Here is a 24,509-nt window from a genome sequence, read left to right as displayed (position 1 = left end):
TTTATTCTTATTTCCCATGAGCGTCTAATCTTAAAATGGCCTCATCTCTTGTTTGCCTTCCAATCATCAGGCTAACATATATGATTTGACTGGGTATTAAGAATTTTTTATATCGGCAAAAAAACCCCTCAACTTTAGATGGAGAGCACCGGTACGCACGCACCATCGTCAGGCTAACAACTTGCAACCAGAGCAAGGCATACTCCCTTTTGCTCTTTTCCCTTTAGCTAGGTTCGTTCGATTGCGTTATGTTTTTTCTGGGCCGTGTTGCCGACGCTCTGCAGCCTCGAACAAAGACCATTTTACCCTTCTTTCCTACCCTAATACCCCTGCGTTCCTTCCCTCCCCTCCACCCATCGTCTTCCTCCTTCCTGGGCGCAGCTCCTGCACAGCTCCGTCACGCCGTGCCTTCCTACCACCGGGGACACCTTCCTTCGCGGCGCTAACCCAGCGCACGCACACCACAGCACACGAACACAAAATGTAGCGGTAGCAGCAGAATCCCCCGCCGCCGCCGCACCGGCACGCGAAGACTGAATCGGAGGTGACATCAAGCATGGCACCGTCGTCGCCCCCGCAGGCGGCCTAATACGTGCATTCTCCGAGCCACGACGACGGGGAGAACAAGACGGCCACCTCCTCCTTCCACTCCTCGCCCGCGGAATCCCCGTCGTGTTCCCTGGGGCAAGTGTCCAGGGACTCCTCCTCCTACCACTTCTCCGCTAGCGCCAAGGGCCCCTCCTCCCGCGCCCGACCCCCGCGCCGCCAGTGGGGAACGCAGGCGTCACGGTGGAGGCGGCGCGCTGTGGGTGAAGGAGGCGGCCATCAAGGAGGAGGAGCTGCTAGGGATGGACGACGACGACAACGACGGTATTAGAGGGCTGTGTCAGGACATCACGGCCAGGATGACCAAGACACCGGTGCCATGTAGTGGAAGAAGTTGTGGCGGCAAAAGCAGCTGAAGAAGCGGAGGGCGAAGCGGAAGAAGTGGACGCAGGAAACCGGAGGGAGTAAAGGGGCCCGGTGCTGTCACATCGGAGAAAAGGTCGCCGGGTAGCCAAATCCTTCACAGTAAGACCAGAGGAGTCAAATTCAACAGAACAGACATTGTCAGTGGTAAAACGGCGAATAGAAAGAAGGTTGTGAACCATGGAGGGAGCAACAAGAACATCAAAAACCCGAAAAGAACCGGGAGTGTGAGCGGTACCCACGGAAGTGACAGGAAGACAAGAGCCATTTGCGACCATGATGGACGAAGGGTGGGAGGAAGAAGGAGGGTGAACGGAAGAGAGTATACCAGGGTCGGGTGTAGTATGGAAAGTGGCACCCGAGTCGGCGATCCAGTCCTGGCCGACTGGAGGAGTCAGGGTCATGGTGCCGAAAGAGCGTGCCAAGGCTGTCGGGTCCCACCCGACAGGCCCAGGCGAGGCCCCGGGAGGTGGAGCCCACGGCGACGCAAACGGAGCAGCCGGGACAGCGCCAGCGAGCATGGCGGTCGGTGGACGAGGCTCGCCTCCAGTGGCCTGGAAGGGCCACATAGAGATGCGCCCGGACCATGGGTTGGCAAAGGTCGGCCAGGGAGAGCCCCGTGGAGGCGCCAGTGTGCCCGCCAGTGTGCCCCCACCGCGCCCCCCACCACGCCCCCCACCGCGGCGATGGCGGCCACCACGGCCCCCCCCACCCCCGCTCGGCCCAGGAGGAGGAGGACCAAGAAGGGACGACGGTGGCGAAGCGGAGGGTCGTGGCGGAGGGGTCACAGCAAGAGCGGTCGAGGAAGACGCGGAGCCCGGCGCAGGAAGGGACCCAGGTTGGATGCCCTGAGTAAGCTCCTCCATGACAAGGTCATCACGGACCTGCAGGAAGGTGGGGAAGGGCCGCTGCCGGGTGATCCAGGTGCGGAGGTGGGCGTAGCGCTCGTTGAGGCCGCGAAGAACGTTGAGAACCAAGATCCGGTCCTCCACGGCCCAGCCAAGGTCACCGAGGGAGTCCGCCATGGTCTTCATCTTCCGGCAGAACTCGGCAACGGAGAGGTCGCCCTGGACGAAGGTACGGAAGCTCGCATCGAGATGAAGAGCCCGGGCTTCGGCATTGCCCAGGAACTGGCCCTCGAGCGCCAGCCAGGCCCGGCGGGCAGTGGTGTCGGGGGTGCCGCGGACGAGGTCGTGGAGGTCGAGGGAGATAGTCCCCAGGATCCACGACATGACGATGTTGTCGAGGCGAACCCACGCAGCTGTCCGGGCCGCAGGGAAGGTGTCGGTGAGGACATGGTCGTCGAGGGTGTAGCGGCGGAGAATGAGCAGCATCATGTCCCGCCAACGGGCGTAGGAGGTCGACTCAGGGTCGAGGACGACGGGGACCAAGCTCTTGATGTTCTGAACGCCCCCGACCTGGTAGTGTAGCTGCGCAATGAGTGGATCGGCCGGGTCGGTCCAGGCCACCACAGGCGGACGGGGAGCACCGGAGCCGGAGGAGGTGGCAGTGCTTTCGAGGGACACCGGGTGGGCGAGGAGCTGCTCCGCCTCGGCGATCTGACGGGCCAAGACGTCGGCCGCATCACGCTCGCGCTCCCAGGTCAGGGCTGCTGCGCGCAGGCGTGCCTGACCCTCGGCAGCAGCAGCCCGGGCGGCGACGAGGGCCGCAGCGAGAGTCACCTCGGGAGGTCCTGCTGCGTGTAGGGGCAGAGGTGGCAGAGGAGGCGGGGCGGGGAAAGGGAGGCGAGCGTGCCCCCCCTGCGCCCGCTGGAGCACCAAGGGCAGCAGGAGCAGAGCCACCCGCAGCCCCCCCTGCAACCGCTGGAAAAACAGGGGCAGCAGGAGCAGAGCCGTGTAGGGGCAGCTGGTGGAGGGCAGCGGCGGCGGCGGCGGGATCCCCGCCCGCGCGGAGAGCCGCAGCGGCGGCGGCGGCGGCGGCGGCGGGATCCGCATCGGCGGGATCCCCGCCCGCACGCCCGCCCACGCCCGCGCGGCGATCCGCGCCGTCAGCCCCATCGGCGGCGGCGGCGGGATCCGCGCCGTCAGCCCCGTCGGCGGCGGCGGCGGCGGCAGGGCCCGCGCCGACGGCAGCCAGCACCGCAGCCGCAGGAGGCCGGCCCGAGGAGGCGATCTGCGCCCACGAGGAAGGAAGGGAGGGGAAGGAGGAGAGAGGAGGGGGAAGGGGGTCGCCGGCCATGGCGCCAGCCGGCGGCGGCGGCGGCCAGGCACCAGGAAAAAAACCCTAACCTAGGCTGATACCATATTAGAGGGTAAATCTTATCTATTGAGCTAACCCTAGAGGGTAGCTATATAGCAGTCATACATGGGCCTTATTGGGCCATAATACACACATACTCCAACAGACGGGTACGGCAGCGATGGGTGGAGCAGAATCCCCAAGCGGGTCCGCTATGGGATCCTCTTCGTGGGGGCATTCTTTGGCCTCTTCTTCTTCTTCTTCGCGCTCATCCTCTGGGGTGGCAGTGAGAGGGAGGGCGGCGGGTGGCGACGGTCGGGAGGGAGGTGGTGGGCGAGCGGGAGGGAGACGGTCAGGCGGCGGCGGCGGCGGGGGCCGGGAAGGAGGCGGCGGGAAGGAGCTAGGTGGGAGGGAGGGCAATAAATGAGGGGCAGGGGTGTCCCAAGATGTCCACTTTAGTCCAGTTTTGTGGACTAAAGAATTTTAGTCCGCTTTTAGTCCAAATATTTTGGTGTTTAGTCCAACTAAAGTGCAAATTTTAGCGGGTGTTTGGTTCACCCGGACGGGTTTGAGGTGCAGGAGGAGATCCAGCGCGGGTAGCTTGAGCCCCGAGTGGATCTGGGCGGCCAAAGCTGATCTGGTGCGCGAGGAGGTGGGCGGCGCCAGGCTTAGGGTGGGCGCATGCTCTGGTGCTTCGGGGAGAGAAGAAGGTAGGGAGGATGGAGAGCGCGGGGAGTAGATGTGGCTGTTTGTTCACGTGAGAACAGGGGTACCTCCTCAGGGTAAAAGGGTCTTTTTTAACTGCATTAATGGACTTTGGTCCATGAAACAAACAGGGTTTTAGTCATGGACTAAATTTGGACTAAACTTGAGTCCATAGACTAAAAGAACCAAACAGGATCTTAGTCCAAAAGGCTTTAGTTCATGAGAACCAAACACCCACTTAGTCATGTCACCTTAGCAGCAGCAATACCATTAGCCCATTAATAATGAACCGGGAAACATATACTTGCCCTGTTCGGCTGTTCCAATTGCGGCGTAGTATTTTATCACAAACACACCAACACATACAGTGTCATATTAGTTTTATTGAATTTACCATGAAATAATGAAATATGTTTGATAGTACATTGATCCGGTGCTATAGAAGTTAATATATTTTTCTACAGACCTATAATCAGAGTTAACAAAAGAATATACTTGAACTTAGGATGAAATGAAAACATCCTACACTTTTTGAATGGACGGAGTAGATAACCACATAATAAGTGAAAAAATCAAACAAGAAGATATACCTCGCCAAAAAAAAAGTTACAAAGCAAAAGGGGAGAGATCGAGAAAGGACTATATAAAATGGAAGGACAAAAAAAAGGAACATAAGAATCCGGGCCAGCCAAATGGGTTTAGTCAGTGGTGCCAACGAAGCTAGAGCCCAATATCTCTGTCGTATGAACTGGGCCTGTGGTAGCGCACCACCACTTGCCGGCCCAGCCCAACTTGGAGGAGCGCCCGCCCGCGCCTGCTGGTGGTGGGTCCTACACGGGCGCGTCTGCTGGCCCCACCGAAATTCGAACGATTTCAAATCTCCCTCTCGGTCACAGCCGGCGGTGCGCTGCGCTCCCATTCCGCCGCTTTCCCCTTCCTCCCCATTCCAAATCCAATCCAATCCAATCCAATCCCCCGCTCCACCACCACCTCCTCCTCAAACCCTAGATCGATCGATCGATCCATTCATCCGTCCATCCGCCCGCCATGTCCGCGCGAGGGGTGCGCCCGGGGATGCTGCGCCACAAGGAGAACAACCCGGCGGACGCGCATGCCGGCAAGCGCCAGCGCACCGCCGCCGGGGCCGGGAGGCAGCCGCTCTCCGCGGCCGCACAGCCGCCGCCGGAGGAGGAGCCCATGGTCTTCGCGGGCAGGGAGGATGTTGAGGCCCTTCTCAACGAGAAGATGAAGGGCAAGAATAAGATGGACTACAAGGTGACCGACACTTCATCCGCTACCTTGTTCTCTGCCTTGCGCTCCCATTCCTTTTTTTAGATAAAATGTTGCGCTCCCATTCCTGGATGTTGTGCCCCGGTTAGTACCAACGCTAGTTCGCCTGGATCTTCGGTTAGCCTTTGAGAGGCTGCCTACATCCTGTCAAAAATTACCTCCTCTGCACGCGCTTAATTTCATGCATGATGTCTCTCTAGTTCACCTGCGAATGGTATGCGCCTACTTGTTCTACATTTGTTTCACCACTCTTGCTTACTTCTCACCTGTTAATGACTTGTGGCCTACCGTCCTTACATGCCCTTGCCTGGCTGTACTGGTAACTTGTCAGCTCTCACCAGGTGTTCTCAACTGTCACCTGCCTAGAGTGTTGCTACCATTTCTGGATTCCTGAAACTACAGACAAAAATAAAACCTGTAACTTCCTTTCAAAGCAAACCATTTACTACTTCCTTTCAAGGAGCGACATCAGTAAATTGCAGATGAAACCATGTTTTCAAAGCAAATAAAGGCTCCAACCAGTGAAAAAAAACAGAGATTTTCAAACATCAAAATGAAGAGTTACAAATGCGTATCTGTGCTATGGATAAGCGTCTCTCCATGAATCATGATACTGATGATTCTTCCACCTAAAACAGCTGCTACAACCTTTGCAATGTTTGCAGCCTTTGTTTGTTGACTTCTGATTCTACCATTTTATGACAGCCGGTCCTTTAAGGAGTATCTGATTTACATATGCTGATACCCTGTTTCTTCCCCCCTTGCTCCACCAATTGGCTATGCAGGGTAAGAGTGAGCAAATGATGGAATACATCAAGAAGCTGCGGGCCTGTATCAAATGGTTGCTTGAGAGAGAAGATGAACACCTCACTGAGATCAGGAACATCACTGGCCAGCTTGAGGCTCAAGGGAAACAAAACTCCGAGACAGGTACCAGCCCTTTCAATTTAAGGCATCATGGATAGGTCCTTTTCTGTATATAAGTTCTACTGACTGAAATTTTATTGCATCATCTAGTGGCTGAGTTGAAGAATACTCTTAACGAAGCAAGAGCAGTAAATGAGGAGCTTCAGAAACAACATGCATCTCTGCAAGAGATTCTGAAGAAAGTGGAAGCTGAGAAAATTGTGGGTGCCTTGTGCTTGTGCCTTAATGTCATCTTATTACTATTGTGATATTCTGTATTCAGAGTTCTATTAAAATGCAGGATGCTTTACGGGCTCTACAAGATGAAAAGGAGGCAAGGGCATCTGTTGAATCTTCACGGAACCAGCTTTTGGAAGATCTCAAAGGAATCAAGTTGGAGGAAAAACGCCTTAACGATCAGGTATAAGTTAACCCTTTTTGTTAATGCCTTAACCACCAAAAAGAAACAAAAACGTTTTGTAACATACTAATGCATTTCTCATTTGCTATTGTTTGTGCTTTGGTTGTTTATTGTTTTCTTTAGATTAAGATGCTTCAGGATACAAACAAGAGGCTTCAGGAATATAACACAAGTTTGCAGCAATATAATAGCAATCTCCAAGCAGATGCAACTAAGAATGCTGAAACAATAACAAAGCTGCAAAAAGAGAAGAACACCATGGTGGAGACAATGAACGGTCTGAAGGATCATGCAAACTCGGTAAAAATGCAGCTAGACTTGGCAAAGGTAAAATCTTAGTTACATCATATCAGTATGCCCTTTCCGTCCATTCTTTTCTATTGCATGTATAGATAATTGTTCTGATGTCTTTATAATGTTGTGTCTTTCTAGTCTTTGCAAACTGAAGCTGCAAAACAAAAGAATGATTTATTGAAGGAGGTTGAAGGTCTTAGAATGGAGCTTCAGCATGTACGGGAGGACCGTGATAATAAATCTTCCGAAGTAGATTCTTTGATGGCTGAGATAGGAACATACAAAGAAATGACTGGGAAAACTGCCATGGAGTTAGATGGTGCCATGACAAGAACAACTGCTCTTGAGGTATGATTGTGTCCAGATGCTTTGGTTCCTACCCACATGGGCAAATTTGGCTAACATGTTCTCAACAAAATAGGAAACTTGTTCATCCCAAAGAGAGACAATAAAGACATTGGAAATTAAGCTTGCAGCTGCCAGCGAAAAGCTAAAGGTGTGCAAGGGCATATTTCTTCATTCTATATGTTGTGCTAATGTTGTGTTATATATAAGTAATTCATGATTATCTATATGTTTTTAATGCATCAAGTACTTGCATTGGGTAGGGAAAAAAATGCGTAGATGGCTAATATCTTGAACCTTCTTTTAACTGTATAGAGGTCTGATTTGACGGCATTGGAAACTATGACTGAGTATGAGAATCAAAAGAAAATGTTGGAGAATCTTCAGTCGCGCCTAGAAGAAGCTGAGCAACAGATTCTGGATGGAGAGAAATTACGAAAAAAGTTACATAACACAATCCTTGTGAGGAATTTTCTTGAACTCTCAAAACTCCAGTATATATATGTTATTGCCTATTCTTAGAACTTTTTCTTTGCAGGAGCTGAAGGGAAACATCAGGGTTTTCTGTAGAGTAAGGCCGTTGATGTCAAACGAATCAGGAGCTGTCTCATATCCAAAGAGTGGAGAAAACATAGGCCGGGGTATTGAGTTGATGCATAATGGTAAAGTCAAACCTACAGTCATTTCTATAACTTTGATATATTGTTTTTTTGGGAATATTTATTTTGGTCTGATTGCATTTGACATTGTTTTCAGCTCAAGCATATTCATTTACTTTTGATAAAGTATTTGATCATTCAGCATCACAAGAACACGTGTTCTTCGAAATATCCCAACTAGTCCAAAGCGCCCTAGATGGTTATAAGGTACAATGGATGACTATAAGAGAGATAACTTTTATTGAGTTTTGAAACAGTTTTTCTTTCTTCCCTGAAATAACTTTACCTTTCTTAGAATGGAACTGACCAATGTTACATTCAGGTATGCATATTTGCCTATGGCCAAACTGGTTCTGGTAAAACATACACAATGATGGGTAATCCAGAGTTAGATGAACAGAAAGGAATGATACCAAGATCTCTGGAACAAATTTTCCAAGCTAGCCAGGCTCTCAACTCACAGGGTTGGAAATATAAGATGCAGGTGCGTCCTTTTTAATTTATTTATTTATTGAACTAACCTTTTCGACCAAGTTTTCTGTCACTGTCACCATAATGTTTTTATTTATTTATTTTTTTGAAATTTTAGGCCTCAATGTTGGAGATCTACAATGAGACTATACGTGACTTGCTTGCTGTGAATCGAATGGCTGCTCAAGATGGTGCTTCTTCAAAGTACACTATCAAGCACGATGCCAGTGGTAACACTCATGTGTCGGACCTCACGGTTGTTGACGTAACTAGTATCAGCGAAGTTTCTTCACTCCTTAGACGGGCTGCTCAAAGCAGGTAACACACTTATTTAGTTTCAGATATCCACCATAAATATTTGCTTGTAAGAGTAGAAAACATAAAAGATACTTCTGATTGTGAATGTTTGTTACTTTATTCTTTTTATGATTTTTGGCAACACATGTAATATATAATGCAGCTATGTGAATTAAGAAGCCAGTAAATTATATTCTGTTGGCTGTCATTATGACAAGACTTGGATTGTAATAGGGTAATTTCTTTGTGTTCGGACTACAGGCCTGTCCCACTTGTTTGATATTCATTATATGATTAATATCAACTCTCATATATAAGAATTATTATGGTACTGTTTTATATTTTCTAACTCAAAAGAAAAATATAAATCTGGATGATGCACACAATCAGCTCTGGATTAAGCCCTTCACAGGACACTTTACTGTATACTCACTATAATTCTTTCACTAGGGCATTGATGTTGATTTTCTAAAAATTTTTGGTAATATCTGCATCGGTCATATCTCTGTAACTGTATTACCAAACTTCTTCTCTTTGAATTTTGTGAGTTGGTTTTGTACATTGTAACTAAATCATTTATGCATTCCTTTTGTTTTCAGATCAGTTGGGAGAACACACATGAATGAGGAATCTTCCAGAAGTCATTGTGTTTTCACACTTCGGATTTTTGGTGTAAACGAGGTATCAACTATTTTTCTTCTAACAATGATTGGTGCACAATCTTTTCCACTATGACTGATCTTTTTTTTTTGTTCAGGGTACGGATCAGCAAGTTCAAGGAGTGCTGAATCTAATAGATCTAGCAGGCAGTGAGCGCCTCAACAAGAGTGGTGCCACTGGTGATCGGCTAAAAGAGACTCAGGTCATTTGCTACCCAGTCCTTAGCATTCTTTGCGTTTTTTGTTATATATTCTGTAACAATGCATAATCATTTCTTTGCTTGCACATAGGCTATCAATAAAAGCTTGTCATGCTTAAGCGATGTGATCTTTTCGATTGCGAAAAAAGAGGAACATGTTCCATTTAGGAACTCAAAGTTAACTTATCTGCTCCAGGTAATGTCCCAGCTCTCATAAACTTGCACCCTTGTTCTGATGCATAGGTATAGTTCCTGTTCCGGTGCATAGGTATAGCTACAGTATCAACTGATGTTTTCTTTTCCTCCAACACAGCCATGCCTTGGAGGGGATTCGAAGACATTGATGTTTGTGAATCTGTCTCCTGAAGTGTCTTCCACGGGAGAGTCAATTTGCTCGTTGCGGTTTGCTGCAAGGGTGAACTCTTGCGAGATTGGGATCCCTCGGCGGCAAACCCAGCTACGGAGCTCACAATGATGAAATAGGGGCGAAGTGGTGCCTGTGAATCGCCAAGATCCATCTGGCGATGGACCATGGGCAGTGTACGTTAGTATTGTGTGTGTTGATTCGGCGATGCAATTGATCAGTTGCATCCCCTGTGATTGGAGTTGGTGTGTATTGTCGGGTCCGTTTGAGTTGTTGTTTGTCGATTGTGCTGACGGCTGGGCCTCTTTAATCTTAGGATCTCATTTGTACAAACTTTTTCATTATTAGTCTTGATTCATTTGGCGTTGACAGTGCCTCTGATGAGCTTGGTGTGTAAACCACTGACTGCTAGCATGACATGATGATTATATTTCCTTATTTGCGAATTCTGACCATACATTATGAATTGAATTTTTTGGAGAGCTGCTGCTGCTGACTGTTGCTAGGCCATTTTGGCCATGAGCTCCTGGAGGATGACTTTTGTCTCCGCGTAGCGGTCGCTTATCTTGGGGTCATCCTTGGCGGTGACAGCCTGCTGCAGCGCCTCGAAGCTGTCGAAGAGGCGGTTGGCGAGGTCGACGTAGGGCCCCTTGTCGTCGGCGGCGGTGATGAGCTTGTCGAAGTCGTAGTACATGAAGGTGGACTTGAGGCGGAGGTACTTGTTGACGTAGTTGGAGGCGTCCTTGCCGAGCAGGTCCTCCAGCGCCAGCAGGTCGAAGGCGTTGCTGCGCAGGCGGTAGGCGTGCGCCGCGAAGCTGGGGCCGATGTCCGCCATGAAGATGCCGTTCTTGAGGAAGGAGCGCGTCCCCGTCTCCGGGTTGTTGATCTCCTCTGCGACAAGGGATTTTGTTGGTCAGTATTTGTTTGTAATCAACAGTAGCTGAAATTAACTGGCTTACTGTTGAGGATCTTGGGCACGGGCAAGGGGAACTCTGTGAGCCACCAGCCGTTGTTGGCCGGCTCGCCGTCGTCGGCGGCGCGGGCGGCGTCAGGCTGGCGGAGCAGGACGGCGGTTGCAGCAGCGAGGCCGAGGTGGAGGGAGGCTGATCTCCTGGACGCCTGGCACGTCACCGCGTGCTGCGTTGGCCGGCTGCTTCTCCCGGAGCCGGAGAAGGCATGGCAGCTTGCCGCCGTAGCAGCAGCAGCTGCTGGTGGCGCTGTGAGATAAGTGGCCATGGGGACTGGTGGGAGTGGATACTGGATAGCAGCGCGGGGAAGGAGGCAGCTTTGTCGTTTGGTTTGGATGAGGTAGGTCCTCAGTTCGGTCTGTGGTGGATGGGTGATGAGGCGGGGGTTTGCAGTTGCATCAAGTAAAGTTGTCTCGGGCTGGGCTGCGGTACTTGTTCTATTTAGAGGAAACTATTGGGCTCACACTAGACCGTGCTTCTGCTCAACGGGCCTTACACTCTACGAACTGGATTTGGTCCATACTAGTGACTGACGTTGGGCACACTCAATTTCTAAAATTTGTTATATTCAAGGAAAAATATTGATCGCTTTTAATGATTGTGTGTTCGACGGAGCGTATAGAATATGGTTATATCGTAAATTTGAGGCTATCAACTCAGGCGAAATGGGTATTATGAATGAATGAATTTGCGCAACCGTTAAGCCGTCTCAAACTCCAACGAGAAGGTGTTAAGCTAGTGAAATCAATATTTTAAGCAATGCACAGTATAAAAACATCTCAGGTAACTCTTGATGAAGAGCTATCTTGGTACTCTCCTCTCTTGCTGCACAAGTCTCGAGGTGTTTTCTTGGACTACCTTTACTTTTTTTTTCATTTTCCCATAAGATCCGAGTAGACGCCCTAGCAGCGGCACAGGCCCGTTCGCTTCAGCTTATTCAGCCGGCTTATCAGCCACCAAATAGTATTTTCCTCTCATAACAAATCAGCTGTTTCAGCTTTTTCAGCCGAACCGGCCGTTGTTAGGAAGGAAGTGAATGCAGTTTGCCGTTTTCCTTTCGCTCATTTACTGCGGTGCTTCTCCCAAAGGGGATAGCAGTGGAGGTGTGGCACTACTAGATTCCTTGAGAAGCGGCCTCCATGGCAGTCAGGATCAGGCAGTCTCCAGCGTTAGTGGCGGCTGCTGCCGACCACCTTTCACAAGCGATGGTGGAGGCAACCGTGTGTCATCTCGACTCGATCTGGAGCGTCCAGTTGCAGCACCGGACGGCCACCCCGGCCTACAGTACAAACAAGCATCGCTGTCCGTCCACTCCGCTGCTCACTCTCGTGTCTCGTCGGGAGCGGTCACGAGCACAGCAGCCACCCACCACCGCCCAGCACCAGCAGCGTCGGCCATGCCGGGCTGCTACGTCGGCAAGGCCACCAAGATCTTCCTCGCCCTCCTCGGCCTCCTCGCCGTCGTCGGCGTCGTCCTCGCCTTCCGCACCGTCCTCCACCGCTCCGCCAGGTCCAGCCCCAGCTCCGCCACCGGGACCCCGTGCGCCGCCGCCGACGAGTGCCAGCCCGTCCTGCCCGGACCCGCCCTCGCGCAGCCCGCCACCGCCGCTCGCCCGACGCCCACGCCCACGACGGCGCCGCCGCAAAATCCAACCTTTCCCTCCCCGGACACCGCCTGGCCGCCGCCATCGCCTGTGCCCGTGACCCCTCTGCAGCCGCCGCCGTCGCCGATGCTGGTGCCCCCTCCGCAGCTCCCGCCGCCAGCAGCAGCCGTGCCACCGCCGCTGGCATTTCCGTCGCCTCCGCCTCCAGCAGAGATCGCGTCGCCCCCACCGGCATCAGCGACACCGCCGCCTCCCGCCGACCTGCTGCCGCCGCCACCGGCGTTGCCGTCGCCTACGCCGCCGGCTGCCCCGGAGGCGCCCAGCCCGACGGCGTCTTGATGCCGCTGATTCTTGACTGGCTCGGTCTCAGAGCAGGTTAGAGCTGCACAGATTTGGTAGATAAGCTAGCTTTCATGTGAACTACTGATTCAGTTTGTCCTAGAATTCGGTTCCAATTTTGTCTTGCTGGATTGAACTTTCACCATCTCCATCAGGATCTCGCAGATTCGTTCCGCATCTCTCTGGTCCAATTCCTTCTGTTGTTTACAGCTGATGATATTGTCAAAAATCAAGTTCGCTCATCAGTTCATGATTCTGTAATCCTGTATAAAAGTTTCAGATTCTGATACAAATCAGTGATCTTGACATCTGCATGTCGATTGAATTGAAATGAATTGACCAAGGACTGATGCATCCGTGGATGGATTGGATCTTGGTTTGAGTTGGGGAGATTCCTCATCGGATCCACCTTGCTGACCACCACTGACAATCACATTGCGGTGCTTCTCTAATTCAAGAGAAAAGGAGAACTTTTCTTTAACAAGAGAAAAAGAGAATGAAAGGAAATAAGAGCTGCCGAGATATGTTCTACTGTATTTTGGTACATGTAGCAAGTGATTTTCGTGCTAGCTCAGGTAGCTCTGGGGAACTGTGCGAAGTATATGCACAGAGCAGAGCTACATGATTAGTCCAAGGTTCCTTTTCATCCAGTGGCAAGGAAAGTCTGCAACTTTCTTCCCTTCCTTGCTGGAGGCCACATGTAACCGCTAAAATCCCATCCTACTTTTGTGAAACAGCAGCCCATCATCATTTCCCTGAAAAAAGTACTCTATGATACAAAAGTGAGCTCGATTTTTTAAAGGAAAAACTTACAAAAAAGAAACAGAGTTCCAGTCCTGAGCCTGTGTTTAACAGCACTTCAATTCTTCTGAATTGTCTCTTTTCTCGTAGTGAGTACAATTTCAAAAAAAAAATATATAGAATACAATTAGGAATCGTGGAGTTTTCTTACTGCTACATGATGTGTACAGTTATGCAGAACTCATACTCTTGTCTCATTTCCTTGTGGAATGATGGAGCATCTGTATGGAATCAGGATGGGATTTTCCTTTTCTACCTGACTCGAACCTGTCAGGAGAAGTGCATGATTATAATTTCTTGCTTGTCTACACATGTCTGGAGTGCAGAGTTTTATTTCTTCAGATACACAAATTGTCTCTTTGCTCAAACCGCTAAGCATATACTGAACCAAGTACTGAAACCGCTTTCAAAGAATGAGGTAGCTTTATTGGATCAACAATTACAACGAATACACACTTTGCTAATCAGAATTCAGAGTAGCGACACTCGAATACTTCTCATGGGAGCTCAAGGCAAGGAAAAGAAAGAGAAAAATCTAGAAGAAATAGTTTCTCAATCGCCAGAGAATAATAACTAATTAATTCGTCGTCTTCAAAAATCACGCACATGTCCAGGTCTCTCAGATTACCAAGGCCAATGCCATCCCGACGGCGAGAGCCACGGAAGCCTTGGCTCCGAGCACGCCAATGGTGGCCGCGCCGGACGACTTCGGGGCCGGCGCCGCCGTGGGCGTCGAGACGGTGGGCAGCCCGTCGGTGGACGGCACGGAAGAAGGCTCCGGCGCCATTGCAGGTGCCGGGGTCGGGGCGACGCTCCTCTGGTGCCGGGGCTTGCTCTTGGCCGGCGCGGGCGCGGTGACCGCGGCGGCGGCGACGGTGACCTCGATCTTCATGCCGGCGGCGCAGTGGCCGGGGACGCTGCAGATGAAGTAGCGCTTGCCCGGGGCGGCGAGCTTGACGGTGGTGGCGCCGCCGGTGTATGACTTGACGGCGTTGGCGCCGGAGCAGGCGTCGTAGCCGGACTTGGTCACCTCCGTGACGTCGTGGGACGCCGCGTACTTGAACGCTATAGTGTCGCCCTGGACGAACTTCTGGTTGGCGGACCAGGCGTTGTAGCTGGTGCCGCTGGCGTCCCACGCGCCGTTGCCTCCCACCGGGTGGTCCGCCGCGGCGGCGAGCTGCACCACCAGAGCGGCGGCCACGGCCACGACGGCGAGGATGGATTTGGCCATTGCCATGTGGATCGACCTCTGCAGGCTAGGGTGCAAGAATGTGGCCGCTGTCTTGTTGAGCTTTTACAATGCCAGATGCGGAGGGTGATTGAGCTTGGATGGAGCTTGCTGCTGCGGGCACTGGGGTGGCAAGCAAAGCATGGCTCTTTATAGAGCAGAGATTTGCAGACTGGGCCATTTACGCGTAGGGTGGCAAAGGGTTGACGATGACGGCCGCGTCTGCTCGCTACGCTGCCGGAGTGCCGGGGTTGGTGGCCGGGCCGGACGCGGCAACTCTTTTGACCACCGCTACTACCGGCAAAGCTGTTGCCGTTGGACGGGAGGACCTCGGCGGAGCAGGCAGCAGCCGAGAACTTGTCTTGTCGTGCCTGCCTGCCAGGTAATGAAAAGCTGCCTCGATTGACGGCGGCCATGTGCAGGACGTCAGTTGCTCCATGGACTTTGGATTTTTTTTTTTGCTTCCCGAACCGACGGTTTTAAGTCCAAATTTTATCATTCAAAAGAGTTCCATCTGTACTAGGGGCAAGCAGGTATTTTGCTCCCCTCCCACACCTAAATTTTGAACATCTGGATCTAACTTTAACAGTTAAGTTACTGATCTTTCTCTAATCTCTTTCCTTTTTTGATAAAAAAACTCTTTCATTCTTTTGCTGTTGTGAGCTTCTCTACCACCTTTTTACACCTTGTCTCGCCTCTTCCACAATTCCGCTAGTTTCTCTAAGCCTTGCTGCTACTCCCCGTCGCCACGGCAAACCTATTAGAATGAGACATGCATCCCTGAACTTTCCTACTGGCCATCCTCTACAACTTTAGCCATTGGGCTAAGCTTCCACCCCGCCCTCCTTGAAAATGCAAAACCCTGAATCCCAAAAGTTTTCTAGCCCACTAGAGAAGCATGATCTCGCTAGAGACAAATGGATCTTTTCGAAATTGAAAACCAAGGGTAAAAAAGGGGTGAGAAAAATCGAAGATGGTAATTTAATTGAAATGCAGAAAACACAAAGGTAGCTTTGTTCAGTAGATGACCAACCATGCGTGCGAGCTTTTTTTTTATTGCAAGGTCACCAAGGTGACGATAAGTCCCCACTTGAATTTCATTCACCACAGATTTCCTGCGAAGCCGGTAACAGAGGGGGTGCTAAGCGCCAATACATAGACATTTATAAGACGGCGGGCTGTTTGGTTACAAACCAAACCTTTATTTATAGAAATTAAACATAGATATTATGGGCTCGTGGCTATGACTTGTTCCTTGTATTGTATGACTGCACATAATATTTCGTGTCACTATCTTCACCCCTTTCTTTATCATATCGCATGGAACATGTTCATTATTCAACCGTAAATGGTTATAAGTATGTGCCTGATTTGAGACGGAGGTAGTATTTCTTTGGTGGATTATATGATTAGTGAAAATGGCCAGCAAATTTTTTTTAAAAAAGGAAGCTGGATGCGTGAAAGATTGTGTAGATTTCACTAGTAGGACGAATTTCATTCCCTGTAGTTGCACGAGCTTGATGCCTTTTTTAACTAGTTGATGATTTTTTTGCCCTTGTGTTACAATGCAAATCTCCAAGCAGATCACAAAAGCTAGAAAATTTGTTTGGTCGATCGCAAATACTTAATATCAATCGGACATTGAATACAGATCGTGATCACCAAATAGTGTACGTTGGAAGAACAATAATGATAAGTTTATTCGATCAACACAAGTGACAGCAAATACATGCACTAATCATCATGTATAATAATAATAATAATATAATCGAATAGAATACACGGTAGCCAAAGCCAAAAGAAAAAAAACATCTGTAAACTTGTTCATCAACAACCGTCGGTGCGCCGCAGGATATAATAATTAATTAATTCTCTGCAAAAAAAAAAAATCATGCGTGCGTGTCACGACGCTCACATGGCCACCAGGGCCATGGCGACGACGCCCAAGGCGAGCCCCACGACAGCCTTGCCTCCAATGGTGGCCGCGTCCGACGACTTGGGCGCCGGCGCCGCGGTGGGCGAGGACACGTTGGGGAGCTCCTCGGTGGACGAAGGCTCCGGTGCCATTGCCGGGGCCGGGGCCGGGGCGACGCTCCTCTGGTGGCGGGGCTTGCTCTTGCCTGCTGGCGCGGGGGCGGCGGCGGCGACGGTGACCTCGAGCTTCATGCCGGCGGAGCAGTGGCCGGTGACGCTGCAGATGAAGTAGCGCTTGCCCGGGGTGGTGAGCTTGATGGTGGTGGCGCCGCCGGTGTAGGACTTGATGGGGTTGGCGCCGGAGCAGGTGTCGTAGTCGGCCTTGGTCACCTCCGTGACGTCGTGCGACGCCGAGTACTGGAACGCTGCAGTAGTATGTGCACGCAAAGTTGAGGAAGGCAGGAACATGATCACAGATGAGTAGTGCTGTACTCGGGAAGGAATAATGTATTGGCTTACACATGGTGTCGCCCTGCTTGATGGGCTGCTTGGCGGCCCAGGCGTTGTAGTTGGTGCCGCTGGCGTCCCAGGCGCCGCTGCCTCCCACCGGATGGTCCACCGCCGCGGCGAGCTGCACCGCCAGGGCGGCCACGGCCGCAACGGCGAGGATGGCTCTGCTAGCCATGGCCATCTCTAGCTCTGCTTCTTCTTGCGGATGTTGCTAGGCGTTGCGCAGCTGAATTGAGCTCTGCAATTGCAAAGCTAATGGTGATTGGTGCTGCAGGTGTTGCTAGCTGGGGCTGTTGGCTCCTGCACACCGGGTGGCCTGCTAGCTTATATAGATGGATGGATGGATGGAATGGAGTGGAGCAGAGAAGTCGCCGGGATGCATGGAAGGTGGCGGTCGTGTCGTCAGAGCCTACGCCTGCTGGAATAATAGTACTGTAGTGACTGACAGATCATGCAGGCATGGTTGACGGCCGGGGTTGGTGGCCGGACAGACGGGAGACGCGGCAATTCTTTTGACCGCGCTCGCAGTCGCAGCAACCCCAAGCCAAGGTAGCTGTTGGGAGGGCGGGACTCACTCAACTACCCTGTTCTTGCCGTCGACCCGGTACCTGTGTATTGCAGATAAAATGGCAATGTCCTTACTGCTCTATCTCTTCCTTGCAGCATACAACGGAGATTATTCACGGATGGCCATGTGCATTTGCTTAATCATCATGTGAACCAAACCGAACCAAAGCAACAGTGATTAACAATGATTGTGGCCTGCATACACACCATCTTACTTAGTTTACATACACATTCACATTATTCTTTTCCAATCCATCATCGATCGTCGGTTGGCTGCGCATAAACTAATGTTTGTTTACAGGTCTCCACGTTAGTGTGGAGGCTAATTGGGGAGACCCAAAAGTCCGGCAGCAAGCTAACCTGTGTTCATGGCTTCCACGAGCTAGCTAGTAGCTTATTGTTAACTATTCTAAACACTTGTAGGATATATAGAAGTTGCTTTAGATTGCCGTTTATATTCATTAGGCGTTTACATTGAATGGAAGCATCATCCCATCTCTGCAAATACTAATCAATCGAAAGGGAACTCATCACCTTGGTCATCAGGTTCTATTGACATGTCTGTATACATTGACACCTTCTATTGCATGTCTGCATCTCAACTTTTATTGGTTGAAATGATATTTATATACATCTGGATGACATGCATCTTAGTAATGGATCCGATGTGTAGTAATTCTGAAGCCAGTTTGTCATCAACTAACCACAGGATAATAAGCACGTACGCCAATGAAATCATTGGCGCAAACATAACTAGTGCGTTGTAGTTCTGATGATGCGTGGGAGTGGCGCTGCATTGGCATTATTGGCATTGGCTTCCGTGTACCGTCAACTCCAGCCAAGAGACGGTAGGGCTTGGCTTTTGTGTGGGGCAGCAAGATTCCTCACCTCAATCACACGGTAGTAGTTGTTATACATAATAGTATATTGGAGTAGCCACTATTAGCAAATGCCACGGGTGATGATCGAGTGATCGATGCAATGAGAAAACTGTGCTCTAGATCGATGCACATTGTTACTCCAATGCTTGTAAATACGTCTCTATAACCTATAACCTACAGTGTGGCTATGTATCCAATACGTGTGTTTATTTATGTGCATGTGAGAGTGGTTATAACTTTAAATCATTTTTAATGAGAGTTTCATGAGCATTAATTTATTGCCACATCAGCAAAATTACTGACTTGGCAAGGTCATTACGAGCGGAGTTTCATCGGAAGAGAGAGGAGTTATCCCCATTACACTCAACTAACACAGTTACCAAATTCTCAATCTTAATAACTGTGTAATGAAACTATCCAGACGACCCAGTCACGGGCACAGCTTGCATTGCAATGACGGCAACTACCCTAAACTGTATTAATCTCCTAGCCGATAGCACTGTTTTTGTACCGTTGCTTCATACCAGCTCTCCGCGTTGACCCATGACGGTGGGGCTCCTGGACACCTTGTGCAAGATGTTTTGTTTTCACATCCACCAACAATAGACTATAACATATAGAAATATGTTATTTTTTTATTCCAAACTCTATATATGGAACAATGTTTACTGGATTATCATTTTGTGCATTCTATATGCTTCAATTTTTAAAAAAGTTGGTTTAACAATTGGTGAAACTTGAATCAACATTAGGAAATAAACTAGTTTAACATTTGAAATGTATATTCAAAAGTATGAAACATTAATATTCAAAATGTTCAAGTAGTACATTCTGGATGTTGATTAAAAAATTACTTTTATTTTGTTGCAATTATTTTGAATAACACAATGGTTTAACCGGAACCGAAACTAAATCACCAATTGAGAGAAAAAAGCATTCCAAGTCTAAGATTCAAACTAAGCGACCCCTCCAATCAAATTATGCTACTCGTACATGCCATGCACATGGCTGACTGACTATCTTATTCTTCCACCTTACCTCAGCCATCCATCCATGCCATGGGAGAACAAAGCTTTCCACTAATGGGCCTTTTGTCTGAGCCCAGCCCGGGTAAACCTTAGGCAATCTATTTGGAGAAAAAAAAGTCCTTTTGACGTCCCTCGTCTTAGAAATTAAATTTCTACGGATAGCTCGTAAAAATATAAACAGTGCAAATCTGCAATTCTGGAACTCTAAGAAATCCACAATTCTAGCTGGATAACAAGTTTCAAGTGATTATCAAGATCATGATAGTTCAAACTGTAAGTTTTAACAAATCCACTCAAACATTCCAAAATTAATATGCACAGTTGCACAATAGAATTATGGCATATAGGTGGGAAACCTATGCCAAAATTATAATGAATTATAATGACCAGACTTATAATGAAATAGAAATGCTATCTGCAGCACAATCATGAATTATAAGAAAACCACAACATATCTATGGATATATATCGTAGATGTACTACACATGATTAACATGCATTTTTAGCAAGCGCTAACACAACATTAATAATTATGATGACAAAGTAGTACTATCATAGGTCAATAAAGCAAGATAGTCTGCAACTAGTCTATAATTTTGATGGATAAAGCAACCATCAGCTTGTACAGTAAGTATTCTTCTGAACCACGGATGCATCATTCATTAATTAGGCTCACTGACATGAACTAGCACTGTAAATATTTTCTACTCGTGCACAAACTACTACTAGTTTCTTATCAATTTGTCACCAACCATCCAATTGTAGTTTAGGTGTTTGTTTTAAGCACTTGTAGGTGTGACTTGAGATCCCTTCTTCTCGTGTCTGTTAAGAACTGAAGCACAGCCCTTTGATAAAGTCCTCCGTACAACAAACTTAATTTTTCAAAGGTTCTGAAAACATTTGCTTTGGAACCATACTAGTCCCACATGTCTGAATTCAGCAATCATTTCTCTAGAACGATCTAAAATCTTCGAATTCTGTTTGCAGTGTATATACAGTATAAAACAAAGAAATTAAAACATCATGTGCAGCAAAAGACTTTATCTTGTTTGCTTATAAAAGATTTCAGATGGCCAAATTTCTACTTCAAGTTAGACTAATGCATTGGTAATATTTGTTTAAGGCAAATTTTGTTTCGATCATCAGCAGCCCAAAATCCTCACCTTTCAGAACAGCAAGCGGTGTACCACGAGCTAGGGATTGAGAATAAACAAATGTCTTATACATATTGGTGCATACCATATACATCGCTCACACATCTGTAGGTAAATTAAGATATACCATAGATGAAGCCATGAATGCATCACCAAAACAAAAAACGTAGAGTTTGCCATGAAGATTATCAACAGATTGAGATTAAAGTAAATGTTAAGCAACTGACCAGTGGAGGAGGAGGGATTGCTCAAAGCTTGGAGAAGGAGAGTGTGGAGACAGGGTGCATGAGAGTAATTGCCGAGCAGCGTCATGGTCGGCCGACGAGAGAGACATGGGTTTGGGCTCCGGAGTGAATGAGGTGAGCTGGGAGGACATGGTGTCGGGTAGCAGCGCGACTGCGCGAGGGCAAGCTCCGAGCGGGGCTGAGGTCGCCGTCGAGCGAGAAGGGGATGGGGGGAACTGGTGGGTCAGCGGCGGCGAAAAAAGTGGGGGGAACTGAGGTCGCCGTCTAGGTCAAGCGCTATAAAGTGGGATTGGAGGAGGATGCATATCAATCATTTGGTCCGCGTACCACTGGCATTGGCATACGCACCGTACGTAGGCATTCCCCCACTCATCTTGGGAGCGAACTGCAATCCGCTCAAACGCCGTTCACTGGGAAGGACCCCTCGCCGCCGGTGAGCATGCTTATCCTCTCTTCTCTCGTTCCGGCAAGCTTCACGTCTACGACACTTAGTGTTCTTCATCACCTCGCTGATCGAGCCTTCCTAGTGCAGATCCTTTGCGCTGCTGCGGCGACGACTCGCGGATCTCTTCTCCTGGTGAGCCACTTTGCGTGCTTGTGTGCTAGGCGTTGTTCATTGTTCTGGAGCAACTCCAAGAGTATCCTAAAAAATTCTTCCCCAAAACTATGTATTGGAGGTTCTTCCAAAATTTTTTTTCCCTAAAAACATATCAGTCCACAACAGATTGCTAATAAATAGCCCCTAATATTTCAAACACAGGCCACATCATCGTATTGGGCCCATCGGAAGGGACGCGCGGGCGTGCGGGAATCAGGATTGGGGGAGGAACGCCAACGCTAAAATATACGCGGTGGCAGGCTGTTTTTTAGCGTCGCTAAAAAATTAGGGAAGGTTTAGGTGGATTGTTGGAGTTCATTTTTTCTCTCTTTTTTCCTAAAAAAGATATTGGGGGTAAGATTAGCAGCCTCTTGAAGTTGCTTACATGCTTTTTTGCCATAACACCGTCACCCCTCCATTCTTGAAACTCCTGGAGGTGGAAAAACAAACTGTTTCAGTAGTTGACAAGCTCAAGGGCCCCCACCCATATAGGAAAAAATGTATTTTTCTTCCCTAGTATCACAAAAGTGTGAGTTTCATCTCTCATGTTTTGTTTAATTTGATGCAAATCAATCATTTAACTGATTAAATCGGTGTATTAATCATCCCCACCTCAGTTCAACAACGGTTTATACCATATAATCATATGACTAAGCACTGCTAAGCCACGTCATATGTTTATTAATCCTTGATGCCACATGCGGTTAGCAACCGTAGCGCGAGTGCTCGTGAAGACGGCGGCGGTGGCAGCAAGCGTCTACAGATGCAAAACTGTGTACCATGGTGACTATCTGAGATATGTAACATGTCACTATCATCGTGTTTTCCTTGAACTTGACAACATAAGGGCATAAATCTCCATCAAGACCAATGGGCTACATAGCAGCTATGGCAAAGTCTGAATTCTTGAAGCCATGAGCTGCGCCAATCCACAAACTAAAAACACTCCCATGGAACACTGGTAAATAAAGTGATGCTACTCACATGTGACATCCTAAGAACACTAGGAAGTTAGGGGCTAACAAACAGAATCACATGGAGCTACGAATTGCTTGTTGGTGAAGACCGAGCAAGCAGCCAGGTAGAAGCTCCTGACACATAGCAGCATGCACCGCGCCTCGATGCAGTGTCAATAGGCCTGTTCGCTTCAGCTTATAAGCTGGCTGAAAAGCTGAAACGGCTGATTTGTTGTGAGAGGAAAACACTGTTTGATGGTTGATAAGCCGGCTGAATAAGCTGAAGCGAACAGGGTGAATGGAGCTCAATTCGGCGCTCGGTAGGGCTCAAGTTGGCGGCCAGCGGGGCTCGACGCGGCAGCGGTGAAGCTCGATCAGGTCATGGTGAGGATCAATTCGGCAGCCGGCGAGGCTCGACGCGGCAGCAGTGAAGCTCGATCAGGCCGCGGCGGGGCTCGAGCCTAATTTCGTGGTGCTGGAGCTTGATCTAGCTGCAGTGGACATCGATTTGCCGATGCAGAGCTCGATCTGATGGGCGCATGATTAATGCATGGATGGATTGCTAGTGTCGTTGGTCTGCTGGAGGCTGGAGTTATCTGTTTGGATGTATTGGTGGAGGACGTGTACGATTAATAATTTGGATGGTGCAGTATCATGTATTAGTGAGCTGACGTGTCTAAGTATCTACATGGCATAAACCAGTGTCACATGCCACTAAACCGTTGTTGTTAAACCGAGGTGGAATGATTAGTGTACCGGTTTAGATAGTTGAGAGGTTGATTTGCACCAAATAAAATTTAAGGGATGAAACTCACACTTTTGCAATACTTCGAGGATGAAACATACACTTTTTCCACCCATATATGTAGTGAATATATATACTAGTGGTTGGCGCGCGTAGTGTTTCCTGATTTGCCGATTTGATGCTGTGTTAGACAGGATATATGACATGAAACAATCATGTGCTTTCTATGCTGGAATACAGATGCATAGTAGTCAAATATATAGAATCTAAAAGCACTTACATTACAAAGATCATTAGTAATCTTTTTGAAAGGGTAAGATCATTACTAATATATCTTGAAGATACGACACGAAAGATATATTACAGTAGTAATGCATCATACAGTGGCATATGTGATATAATACATTAGGATAGGATGATATGCTTTTGGGCGATGGAATCTGAGCTGTTTGATTTGTGGCCTGAAACATTGTTTTTTTTTTTGAACCAACGGCACACGACACGTGTGTTTCTATTGATATAGAAAAAAATACAAAATTATGCCTCCTGGAAGACCATAACCAGGCAAAAAGAAAAAGAAGCTAAAAAAGCAAACTAAGTAATACCGGTGGGTCGGATTGGGACATCGACACCAGCGGAACTCAACTCAACTAAGGCAACAACTCCGATGGGTTGGATCAACAAAAAAAAAAACACCCCACTCCACCACCGCATGTGTACCATATTGCTCCACCATCACCTGGTCGACAAGACCGTAAAAGGATAAGCCATCGTCACCACCAGCGCCATCGTTGCCAACGATGTCCCACACCGAGCCATCCGCTGCCATGCAGAAATAGCCGCCGTGGTCTGCTGTCAGCCGTGTAGCTACCATGCCGTCGGATCCGCTTGCACCACCTCACAGAGTTATCCTACATCGGACTAACAACTGCCAAGCAGGGCTAGCCACCATAGATCGCTGCAAGCTGCCAAGCCGGTACATGAGAAGCTGCCTCTGGTCATCCCGCTGCCGGAGTGTCCAACAACATCTGGTCATACAAAGTGGTACCCAGAAATCCAGTTGCCTTGTCAAGAAAGCAGAAGTGTCACACGGGACCTCTGGCAGCCAACAAAGGACCATCTTGTGGCACAATGCGAAATGCCTATCGCCTTTGCCGGTCACCTCCTACCACACCAGCTGTCGGTGTTTTAGA

At 48.9% G+C, this 24,509-nt stretch overlaps 5 protein-coding genes across 5 annotated transcripts; 2 read left to right on the top strand and 3 right to left on the bottom strand.

Annotated features, from left to right (window-relative positions):
* The first annotated feature begins 4,774 nt into the window (after positions 1-4,774).
* Positions 4,775-10,225, top strand: LOC117845232 (kinesin-like protein KIN-14N). The gene is given in 17 exon segments (XM_034726197.2): positions 4,775-5,148; positions 5,949-6,093; positions 6,181-6,290; positions 6,371-6,490; positions 6,614-6,817; positions 6,923-7,132; positions 7,206-7,280; positions 7,445-7,591; positions 7,668-7,791; positions 7,886-7,995; positions 8,111-8,272; positions 8,378-8,577; positions 9,156-9,237; positions 9,314-9,418; positions 9,507-9,611; positions 9,729-9,857; positions 9,859-10,225. Coding segments are annotated over 17 exon segments (2,316 nt in total). The 5' UTR covers positions 4,775-4,920; the 3' UTR covers positions 9,919-10,225.
* Positions 10,186-11,136, bottom strand: LOC117845233 (photosynthetic NDH subunit of lumenal location 3, chloroplastic). The gene is made up of 2 exons (XM_034726198.2): positions 10,739-11,136; positions 10,186-10,670 (listed from the first exon to the last, which is right to left on the bottom strand). The coding sequence occupies exons 1-2, from the start codon at positions 11,013-11,015 to the stop codon at positions 10,282-10,284; spliced, it is 666 nt and encodes a 221-aa protein (XP_034582089.1). The 5' UTR covers positions 11,016-11,136; the 3' UTR covers positions 10,186-10,281.
* Positions 11,137-12,000: 864 nt separating this feature from the next.
* LOC117842464 (uncharacterized) lies at positions 12,001-13,014 on the top strand. The gene has a single exon (XM_072291999.1). It carries the CDS (start codon positions 12,144-12,146, stop codon positions 12,687-12,689), a length of 546 nt encoding a protein of 181 aa, XP_072148100.1. The 5' UTR covers positions 12,001-12,143; the 3' UTR covers positions 12,690-13,014.
* Positions 13,015-13,894: 880 nt separating this feature from the next.
* Positions 13,895-14,861, bottom strand: LOC117842618 (uclacyanin 1). Its single transcript, XM_034723102.2, has one exon. The coding sequence runs from the start codon at positions 14,725-14,727 to the stop codon at positions 14,110-14,112; it is 618 nt and encodes a 205-aa protein (XP_034578993.1). The 5' UTR covers positions 14,728-14,861; the 3' UTR covers positions 13,895-14,109.
* A 1,528-nt stretch (positions 14,862-16,389) lies between these two features.
* LOC117845461 (uclacyanin 1) lies at positions 16,390-17,481 on the bottom strand. Its single transcript, XM_034726509.2, has 2 exons — positions 17,152-17,481; positions 16,390-17,057 (listed from the first exon to the last, which is right to left on the bottom strand). Exons 1-2 carry the CDS (start codon positions 17,321-17,323, stop codon positions 16,630-16,632), a joined length of 600 nt encoding a protein of 199 aa, XP_034582400.1. The 5' UTR covers positions 17,324-17,481; the 3' UTR covers positions 16,390-16,629.
* Between the last annotated feature and the right edge of the window lie 7,028 nt (positions 17,482-24,509).

The sequence above is a fragment of the Setaria viridis genome, chromosome 2 (assembly GCF_005286985.2).
Source record: "Setaria viridis chromosome 2, Setaria_viridis_v4.0, whole genome shotgun sequence".
NCBI classification, from domain to species: Eukaryota; Viridiplantae; Streptophyta; class Magnoliopsida; order Poales; family Poaceae; genus Setaria; species Setaria viridis.
This window is presented reverse-complemented; position numbering and strand designations above follow the sequence as displayed.

Bases quoted from the DNA above. Each gene is read 5' to 3' on its own strand.
- LOC117842464 (XM_072291999.1), top strand. From the start codon at position 12,144: ATGCCGGGCTGCTACGTCGGCAAGGCCACCAAGATCTTCCTCGCCCTC.
- LOC117845233 (XM_034726198.2), bottom strand. From the start codon at position 11,015: ATGGCCACTTATCTCACAGCGCCACCAGCAGCTGCTGCTGCTACGGCG. The intron at 10,671-10,738 runs GTAAGCCAGTTA...CCCTTGTCGCAG, and splicing joins CGTGCCCAAGATCCTCAACA to AGGAGATCAACAACCCGGAG.
- LOC117845461 (XM_034726509.2), bottom strand. From the start codon at position 17,323: ATGGCCATGGCTAGCAGAGCCATCCTCGCCGTTGCGGCCGTGGCCGCC. The intron at 17,058-17,151 runs GTAAGCCAATAC...ATACTACTGCAG, and splicing joins CAAGCAGGGCGACACCATGT to CGTTCCAGTACTCGGCGTCG.
- LOC117842618 (XM_034723102.2), bottom strand. From the start codon at position 14,727: ATGGCAATGGCCAAATCCATCCTCGCCGTCGTGGCCGTGGCCGCCGCT.